The 10751-nt window shown below is 40.8% G+C and overlaps 1 protein-coding gene across 6 annotated transcripts in view; it reads left to right on the forward strand.

The window, feature by feature from the left end:
* KCNK10 (potassium two pore domain channel subfamily K member 10) overlaps positions 1-10751 on the forward strand; it is a 65242-nt gene that overhangs the window by 35943 nt on the left and 18548 nt on the right. For all 6 annotated transcript variants that reach the window (XM_027906041.1, XM_027906040.1, XM_027906045.1 and 3 more), the window contains 2 exons: positions 1830-1947; positions 4536-4696. In XM_027906041.1, coding sequence (XP_027761842.1) covers positions 1830-1947; positions 4536-4696 — 279 coding nt within the window. The remainder of the gene's footprint in view (positions 1-1829; positions 1948-4535; positions 4697-10751) is intronic.

A 10751-nucleotide genomic window follows, 5' to 3' on the forward strand; every position in this document is an offset into this window, starting at 1 on the left:
AAATTAGTAGAGGAATATTTATGAGCATGAAATCAGCTGGAAATACAGGCAAAAATGAGTGAGAAAAGTGCAAAATGGAAGGGGAAGAAAAGAAAAAAATGTGGTAAATAAGCCATCTGAGGGAAGAGGTTAATGAAAAGGGAATCATGAAGGCTAGGGAGAGAAGTGGTGTTAGATGGATGTCAGTGCTAAACCCACAAGAGAATGAGAGGTTATAGAGAAGATCAGGAGAGAAATCATAGACATAAACAGGTGAGGGAGAAGTGGGACAATGGTAAAATGGAATGGTTACCCTTGCTTTGCACATGGACTGTATAGAAAAAAGAGAAATGTAAAATCACAGTGACAATTTGTAGATCATAAGTCAGAGGGAAAAAAGAAGTGGTTAAAAAATGGAAAAAGTAAAAACAAACCTGTATTGATAGGTGGGAATTCTGTGTGGACAGAGAGAATGTAAGAGGCAGCACTTTGCTTCTCCTGTTGAGCCCAGCAAGAAGTTCACTGAAACTACCAAGGCTAAAGACTGGTGGCAATATTTAGAAGGAGGAGCAAATACTAGAGTGAGAGGAGAGGAAAAGATCTGGCAGTAGTGCAAGTAGCGTGGTTACAGCCACACAGAATGAGGTTGGAGCAGAATGGGAGAAGGGCATAGAGCTGGAAATGTTAAGAGGCAGAAGGAGACAAGCTTGGTTACTTTGCAGTGGTTTTGTGGAAATTAAATTTAGTTGGGAACATTTGTGAAGGATAAAGGCAGTAGTTTTAGCTGTTGTTCCGGAGTAAGGTCTGAATTTCTCTATGATGGACAGTAACTTGCATGAGATCTACAAGCAACTAGAGAATATGTGCCAAAGGGCATCTCAAAGGGGAACTTAGAGCAATTCAGATGAATATGCCAGATGCTGATGAGAGATTTATTTCTGTGCTTTGGAGACTGATGTATTTAGCTCTGTCTTCCTTTGGACTGTGAAACTACAATGAAAAGTAAATGCGTATGTCCCCATGATAAAATACGGTGCATTTTTAGAAATTCCCAAGGAAACATTCAGCAGGCTGGTATTTCTGCTTGTTTTGATTCAGTGCTATATGAGACCCAGGACAGTGACAGGAAGCAGTATAGAGGCTTCAAGTTCTGTTCAGCATACTGTTCATTCAAGCACTGGATGGGAGTCTCTGTGTCATGCTATATTTGTGGACATGTGATCCCGTCCAGTGTGGCAACTGGAAAGTTTGAGCTGATGACAAAGTGGTTTCATGATATCTCCATAGCTATCTTATTTGTTCATTTCAAATGGGGTATTTTATCTATCTATCTATCTATCTATCTATCTATCTATCTATCTATCTATCTATCTCCCCAATATTTTTCTCTAGTTAGCATGAAATATAAATTAATCAATTATTAATTGTCTGGGAATTAAAATCCTTGGCTAAATAGCTTCAGTTGACTTCACTAACATTGTTTGTATTTACCACCCTTCTAGCTGCTTCTAACGTCAGCTGTTCCCATTGGGGAATTTTTCATTTTACAGTACTTGCATGAAGAATGGTATTTATGAATCAATTTGAGGTGTCAGTCCTCTGCTTCTCAACTGCTTTGTATCTTTTGTCATTTGTTTATGCATTGTATCTTTCTTTCACCTTAATGGCTATTCAGTTCAGTCATATATTCAACTTTTGTGTACAGAAGATGCTACTATACTTTGAGCACGTATTAAAAAGTTTAAACCTAAGCTGTTTCCATAGTCCTAGAAATTTCCCTTTGTAGCCTATACCAACTTGCACAGGATACAGTGAGGCATGCATAAGGCTGATTTGTTGTCTCTTTGCAGCATGCTGTTGATGCTGATAATGCAGGAGTCAGTCCTGTAGGACCTTCCTCTAACACCAGCAGTCACTGGGACCTCGGAGGTGCCTTTTTCTTTGCTGGAACAGTCATCACAACTATAGGTATGTTTATTTTTTAAAATACATAGTCACATTGAGATCTGGATAATGAAGTAAATTTGAGTAAGGTAGACTGCAAAGAAATAAAGTAGCTGAACTATACTCCTCTCAGTTTGCAGAAGGCATGCCTCTGCTATGTGCAAAGGGCATTGGGTCTCCAGGGAAGTGTCAGAAGCAGTTAACACAATTAGGATAGAACAACAATGCTAAACTGAAAGCAGGTAATAATGATGCAGGCTTTATAACCCTGTTCTTGATGTCGATGCAGACAGTCTAAATTTTTACTAAAAAGATCAAGAGACAGTACCCAGCGAAATTACTATTATATGGTTGTTGCGAATTTGGATTTTAATATCATAGATGAATTTGCCCATAAGGGTAACTTTCGTCCTAAGTGCATCAGCTAATTTTGGCTTATGCTCTGGAGTTTAATATCAGCATTCTTCTCATACCCTACTCCCTGTAACTGGAAATATATTCCCATAAGTATTACATCCTTTTAAAAATCTTTATTCGCTTTCATATTAATAATTGGAAGGAATTCCACAAATTATAAATTGTGTAAAAAAATCCACCTTTTTTCATTTCTAGAATTCATGACCTTGAACTAGTAATGCACTTTTCTATATTAAATAAAGGGGTGTACTGGACTGCTCTGTTCCCTCTTCTTCAACCACTAATTTCATTAAGATAATTCATGCCCTTATCTTCTGTCTCCCCATGCATTGTGTCCCATGTCTCTTGATCTCTGACTGTTAGCCTTAGGTATTTATTCTCTCCTCTGTAAGCCACTTCCTCTCTTGAAGAGTGTTCAACAAGCTGGGATTTCAGAGGATAGTCTAAAGGAAGAAGAAAATAAGCCAATAACATTGATGATGAAGTTAGTCCCCTAATAATTATACAGTAGTTTTACAATTGTAAGCTTGATCTCAGTGCTGTCATAGCAAGAGATCTGATTATTTGGAAACAATGACAAATTATTGGTCTTTATTTGCATTGCCTTTGAGTATTATTCTGCTTTAAACAGTGGATAAAGTGATTCTGCGTTAAAGCTGTGATGCACACACTGGTGACTGTACAGACAAATAACCTGACAATCACATAACCCTTCACTGAAGTGTGGGAATCTGACTGAATTCTGCAGGTTTTTTATGCAGGTAATACAACAAAAAAATCCTGTGGCAATGGAAAGATTTGCTGTAGTGATCATCTCAAACTGGATTCTGTGCCTTTGGCTCTACCTTTTCTTTGTTGTCAGAGTGAGGAGGAAAGAGTGATTGCATAGAGCCTCCCTGTGTTCCTCCATACATTAAGCTACATTACCATGTCTTTTTTATGTTAGCATAAAACCAGTGGGTGTCAAGAAAGGAAACATTTCTGATTCAAATGTAAGAAAACCCTTTCTTAATATTTGTTTACTCAATAGACCCAAGTGACAATCTTTTAAATTACTCATTAAATTAAATGCCACTATGTAGGCATAGTTTATTTAGGTATAGTCACTGACATCTGCTATTTAAATAACACATTGTAAAGACCTTGGATTTTTGCCCATATTTGTTTTAAATTCTTTATGAATGAGACTTCTATAGGCTGCATAAAGTCTGTGTATTTTTTCAGGACATGAAAATGACTTTAGTTTATCCACCAGAGAGGCCTGTTAGGGCTCCTCTTAGGCAGAAATTCAGCAGGCTAGCTGGTCAACTGCAGTCCAGTGACCTGTGGAGCCTGGATTTTTTTTGACTATTAGAAGAGATCTGGGATCATGGAAAGGACATCAGAATTTGGGACATACAGTGTTGTGTGTCAGCATAGTTCTTTCATCGATGACAGAGAGACATATCCAGAGCCAGTGTCACCAACCTAACAGGATAAGGACCAGACACCCTCTTGGATCTCCACTTCTCTGGATGCTTTATTTTAGCAGTGATTTGTGATTGAGTGATAATTTTTATATTCTAGTACTTGTGTATAGTTAGGATCCAAATATCTATAACATTTCAATAAAGCTACCTGATCTTAAATAAAAAGTTGCAAATATTACTGTCACAATTCTTGGGTTTTTTGTCTGAAACATTTTAACAGATATACTATGGCTACTGGAGTCATAGTGCTCTACTGAAAAAAGAGTTCAAGGGCAGATTTGCATAGTGTGGGTACAGTTTGGAGACTGCAGTGTAATGGTCAGTATGATGAGAGGCTTAGGAAATTATGAGCTAACCATTGAAAATGATTCTTTCCAGGTGAATCACACTCCCATCAGGAAACCATTGGCACAGGCCAAGAGGAGCAGCAGCATGCAGGCACTAGGCCAGCATGGAGGGATTTTTGTGCCATGATGTCAAGCTAGATTAATTAATCAAATAACAATTTTAGATAGAGTGAATCTACAGAAAATGTGGGTAACTGAGGCTGAAAAGAATGGAATAACAGGGAGTAGCTTGCCTGGGAAGTGGCATCATGCCATGGAAAATCTATAAATAGGAATTATGGATATGCCTGCAGGAAGAGCGGTTTTTTAAATCCTGTTAGTTTTTTTCTAAAAAGCTGTGTATAAATTATGAGAGTCTGACAATTGTTTTTCTCCTCAGGGTATGGGAAGATGGCCCCAAGCACTGTTGGAGGCAAGGTTTTCTGCATCTTATATGCCATCTTTGGGATTCCACTGTTCGGCTTCTTGCTGGCTGGGATTGGAGACCAACTTGGAACCATCTTTGGGAAGGGTATTGCAAGGGTGGAAAATGTTTTCAGAGTAAGTTCACTGTCAGTTTTTTGCTGGTGTTGTATAGCTCTTAATTCTGTTGCTATTACCTGCAGCCCTTTTTACATGTTGGGCACCATGAAATATTTACATGTCTAGTTGAGATTATGGTTAATGTCCTTAAGGGCCTCTGTAGCTAGTGGAGAGAAACAGACTTCTCTAGATGGTGATTCAGGGGTTATAGATCTCACTCTGAATTTCCTTACTGAGGGTATCTCTGGATAATGTATCTCTTAAGCTATGTTCTTTACAAGGAATGGTTGTAAAACAGCCTCCAAAACACCACAGGACACATATATCCATTCACTGAAAACAGAGAGAAGGTAATGGTAGTGTAACTTCTGGAGGAACAGGAATGCAGAGTAGGTCCTGACTGTATTACTAATAAAACCTAAAAGACTTGGAAAGTAGGGTTACTGCTGTGGATATGAACTTGGGAGGAGAGATGGATGAGTGATATGTCTTCACTGCAAGGAGACAGATGTGATGGAATACAGCTGCAGCTCCATGACAAACAACTGCTGTAATGCCAATGACTGAAATCGTCTTTCTGGTATTTACCTCCCTGCCTACCCTAAATTTTTTGAATAGACTTTCTCATATGTAATTTCCCTTTACATTGCCAGTACTCTCTGTTTTTGAGTCTGTATCACTGTAAGCAGTTTATTCACAAGCAGTGCCACAGACCTAGCAAATGCTGTTTTGCTGATTTGCCGGTGGTTCCCTTCAAGAATTCTTCTTTGAGGCGGAACATACAGAAGTGACCTGCATGATGCTTCCCTTGGAGGTGACATAACAGAAGATAAATCTTTCCAGGGACCCAGTGGATGAGAAGCTGTCTAAGCTGGTTAGTTTAATAGGCATCTCTTTCTAAAACATTCCCACAGATGAGAGCATATTAGTTGTAACTGTCTTTGAAAGGAAGTAATTAAGTATTAGACTGGAGTATGAGCAATTTCCATTTTGATTAAATGACTGTGGAGTGTCCCAGACCAGCCATAAGTAGTATCTCTCAGACTAAATGTGGAAAAAGGTGACTAGTGATTATGGGTGAGTAAGCATCTACATGCCTGTCTGGGGAGCACTTGAAAAGGGCCTGTATTTTCATTAAATGAAAATAAGGTTATTGAAAAGTGTCTCAGGTTAGTTCTGCAAAAACAGAAGTAACAAGATCCCTAGTTTCTGTTTTGCCTACCTTTTTATTATACTTGCTTCACTTCAATGGAATCTCTGAACTTTTGAGCCTGCTTCTGCCCCAAAAAAACAACAATCTTGAAGTCATGATATGAATTGAGTCAGAAAATCTTTGATTAATTGTCCACTGAGTCACTTTCCTAGTGACATGGAAAGACCTTTAAAGTGTCGTCATGATAGTTTATGATTAATCAGAGAATCACAAAATGATTGGGGCTGGAAGGGACCTCCCTGCTAAAGCATAATACATACTCAAAGTATCTTAAGATTTACAGATGAATGCTGACACTAATATTTCATACAAAATATAGCCCTTTGGCAAATAATGTGAGTTCTCTTGGTATTCCAAGTATTCCTTCCTTTTCTTGAGTTTCTTAATGTTTATAGCCATCTAAACTATTTGTTTTTCTCCTTGGTACTTTGTCAGCTTCCAAAGGACTTTAGAGATCTGTGGTCTTCTTGCTTAGCCGAGATGCATGTTTATTCCTTTGATTTTGATTCTCATAAATCCATGACATCTATTCTTTTGTGATTTGGTGGACAGGGTTATACATAATTTTCCTCATTATTCTTAGTAATAAGTTTCAGCTATTTGAAATATTCCTGATAAAGTTTACAATATACATGCATCTTAATAACGAAATACCAATAGCTTCACTTTAAATTATTATTTACATAACATTTGATGTAGAAAGAATATAATAATCATTATAATTTTAGTAATTATATAATTTATTTTCACATTGTGTTTACATTGTTAGGCTTCATAAATATTTGGATCTGATCAGATGAACCCACAAGTAGAGTAACAGTTCTTGATTTAATTCTGAGCACTAACAAAATTTAATTCAATATGAAACTCCTGTATCTTACTTTGTAATTGTCTCCTTAATGCATTCAAATTCAGCACGTTTGTCGGTATAAAACAACCTTCTACAACCTTTAAAGAAGGAATATAAAAATTAGGAGAATAGTTAGCAAGAAACTAAAAGGAACAGACATAGGCTAAAAAGACACTAAAAGCATAATATAATGTTGTGTACTTGACAAATCTGGAGCTAGCTCAGTGATCACTGAGTATGTATCAATGATTTAGTGATATCACAAACTGAATTTCCAAAAAGCTTGTGACGAGTTTCTCATAAAAGGCATGTTGTTTTGAAAAGCAATTAACAGAATTGGAAGTCCGGGCTAGGTCTCCCCCGTGGGCCTTGTCATGGAGTCTCTAAGATGGAATTCACTAGCTGCCTGTATTATTTGTCCTCAAGGACAATTTGGGACAGTCCAGTTTCTTATAGAAAGACTGAGAAGAAACTGCATGTGTATACTGCATCAAGCTTCCATGTTCATATGCCTCAGCACTTTGCTTCTGTGTGCATCCCATTGCCTCTGTTTATCCCATTCACTCTTAGTGAGTAGCTGGTGTCAGGGCAGCCAAGAGTTCCTGATATCCTTGAACCTTTGTCTGTAGAGGCGGGTGGGATTTGAAGGCAACTTTATCTTTCATTGTAGCTAAAATATTTTTGAAGTTAGGTAAGAGGCAGTGTGCATATACTGGCAGAGGAAGATTTCTCTGTTGGCTCAGCAGTCTTTTCACCCAAAGCATTTCCTTAACAAGTCTCTTGCACTATCCAACATGAGCATGGAGCCCATGCCACACAAGGGACAGCTTGCCTCTGGCATCCCCTGCCGTAGCTGGAAAGATGAAAGGAGGATTTCTCCCAGAGGAGTTGTGCTAGAGCACTTCTGCTGCCTCTGACATGACCTATGCAGAGCCCCACCAAACCTACCTTAATTAGCCGCACAAATGAGGGCCTTAGAATCCACATTTAGCTGTTGCAGTGATCAGCCCACGCATTGTGTGAGAATTTTAAGAACAATTTGAACTCCACAAAGTTAGAAAGAGACCTACTCTTATCAAAAACATGCTACCCTCACAGTATTGACAGAAGATTTCAGCAGGAGACCTGGACACATGCCACCACTCATCTTGAATTCCAAAATGTTGCCAGTAATTTCAGTGTGTAACTAACCAGGAGAATAACTATTCATTTGTGACTAGGTAGGGCTGGGCTGGAAGCATTTCATTGCAAAATATGCTTTGTGAAAACTGGAACTTTTCATGTACCATTTTAGGAAAAGGAAGCACTGGCAGAGTGATGCTGCCTGGGATATGAGGAGGTATCCCAAACACCATGCATTGACTAGTCTGTGCCATCTGTCCTACTGGAGTAATTATGTTTGGTACAAGTAAATAAATATCAACATGGTCAGAAATGTAAACCAAAGCTTCCCCCATGCAAGCCCGATCTTCTCAGCTACTGATTGTTCCTGTATGGCCCATCTTCAATAATCTGGGGCAGATCCTGGCTCCTAGTCTGTTCTTCTTACATGCATACAAGTCTGATTCCCCAGAAAATGGGTGCATACAGGGCCACAAGATTCACTATATATACTGATCACAAGCATTCAATTTCTAGGTCCAGTGATGAATCAGTTCTCCCAGCACATCTGGGAAAAGCAAGTACACACTCAAAATCTAATTAAAAAGGTGGTAATTCCTGTAAATAGTTTTTCACCTGGTGAAACTTTCCAGACACAGCAGAAATGAAATATGCATTTCAAGGTGACATAAAAACATAAAAGTAGCATTTTTATCTTACATATATGAGGGATCTTATGAACAACCTGTGAATGTGTCTATAACAAACAGTACAACAAGCTCCATTCTTTAGGCTTGCTCTGTACACACAGAGACTGCAACCATCTAAAGATAGAAAGGAAAGCACTCCACAGACAGAGCACACTGTTACAGAACACAACAGCTGTCATTATCATGAGTTAAATATAGGCTAAATTCAGATAGTCTTTATTCAAACTTTGAATGAGTGTTACATTCTCACCAGAAGTGGATGAGATTAGCATAACCTGAACGATCTCCCCTCATCTTGCAGATACAGGCACTCAGCCTGGGTACAGTGTGCTTCTAAGAGCACTGCAGGATTTTATGGCTTCTGAGGTAAAGCCACTGTGAACACAGTTCCTGGATTTGGTTACTGCTTTCACTCCTGGTTTACAGCAGGATGCTGAGGATGGGTCTGGCAGCACAGCTGGTGGAGTATAAATTGCAATACAGGGATGTGAAAGAGCAACCAGAGACAGGGATGGTAGCAAGGCTGCACCACTGAAAATACACTACTTTGTGAAGAAAGGCAATGCCTCTGTAAACAACTAAGGCTTCATTGAAACAGGGACTTGTCAGAACAGACACATCTGCTAACCTGTCTTTCAGGATTCAGCTTAGGAACATGTTTTCATAGAATCATACAATCATAGGATTAACTGGGTTGGAAGAGACCTCCGAGATCATCAAGTCCAACCCTTGATCAAACCCCACTGTGATTACTAGATCATGGCACTCAGTGCCACATCCAGTCTCTTTTTAAATACCTCCAGGGACAGTGAATCCACCACCTCTCTGGGCAGCCCATTCCAATGTCTGATCACTCTCTCTGTAAAGAACTTCTTTCTAATATCCAACCTAAACCTCCCCTGGCAGAGCTTAAGCCCATACCCTCTTGTCCTACTGCTGATTGCCTGGGAGAAGAGACCGACTCCCACCTGGCTACAGCCTCCTCCTCTCAGGTAGTTGTAGAGAGTGATGAGGTTACCCCTGAGCCTCCTCTTCTCCAGACTAAACAACCCCAGCTCCCTCAGCCTCCTCTCATAGGACTTGTGCTCAAGTCCCTTCACCAGCCTTGTTGCTTTTCTCTGGACCTGCTCCAGCACCTCACTATCCTTCCTGAACTGAGGGGCCCAGAGCTGAACACAATACTCAAGGTGTGGCCTCACCAGCACTGAGTACAGGGGAAGAATCACTTCCCTGCTCCTGCTGGCCACATTGTTCTTGATGCAGGCCAGGATGCCATTGGCCTTCTTGGCCACCTGGGCACACTGCTGGCTCATGTTCAGTCTCCTGTCGATCAGCACCCCCAGGTCCCTTTCTGCCTGGCTGCTCTCCAGCCACTCTGTGCCCAGCCTGTAGCGCTGCAGGGGGTTGTTGTGGCCAAAGTGCAAGACCCGGCACTTGGCCTTGTTGAAACTCATCCTGTTGGAATCAGCCCAACTCTCCAGCCTATCCAGATCCCTCTGCAGAGCCCTCCTGCCTTCCGGCAGGTCAACACTCCCTCCCAACTTGGTGTCGTCTGCAAATTTGCTGATGATGGACTCAATCCCCTCATCTAAATCATCGATAAAGATGTTAAACAGGACTGGGCCGAGTACTGATCCCTGGGGGACACCACTGGTGACCGGCTGCCAGCTGGATGCAGCCCCGTTCACCAGCACTTTCTGGGCCCGGCCCTCGAGCCAGTTCCTGACCCAGCACAGAGTGCCCCTGTCCAAGCCATGGGCTGCCAGCTTTTCCAGGAGCATATTATGGGAGACAGTGTCAAAGGCTTTGCTGAAGTCCAGATAGACCACATCCACAGCCTTTCTCTCATCCACCAGGCAGGTCACCTGATCATAAAAGGAGGTCAGGTTGGTCAAATAGGATCTGCCCCTCCTAAACCCATGCTGGCTGAGTCTGATCCCTTGTCCATCCTGTAGGTGTCATGTGATTGCTCTCAGGATGATCTGCTCCATAACCTTGCCAGGCACTGAAGTCAGGCTGACAGGCCTGTAGTTTCCCAGGTCCTTCTGGCAGCCCTTTTTGTGGAACGGTGTGATATTCGCCAACTTCCAATCAACTGAGACCTCCCCAGAGAGCCAGGACTGTTGGTAAATGATGGAGAGCGGCTTGGCAAGCTCCCTCATCACCCTAGGATGGATCCCATCTGGACCCATGGACTTG

The sequence above is a fragment of the Empidonax traillii genome, unplaced genomic scaffold (genome assembly GCF_003031625.1).
Source record: "Empidonax traillii isolate 1590-97213 ecotype Southwest subspecies unplaced genomic scaffold, ASM303162v1 scaffold1241:size257926, whole genome shotgun sequence".
Lineage (NCBI taxonomy): Eukaryota > Metazoa > Chordata > Aves > Passeriformes > Tyrannidae > Empidonax > Empidonax traillii.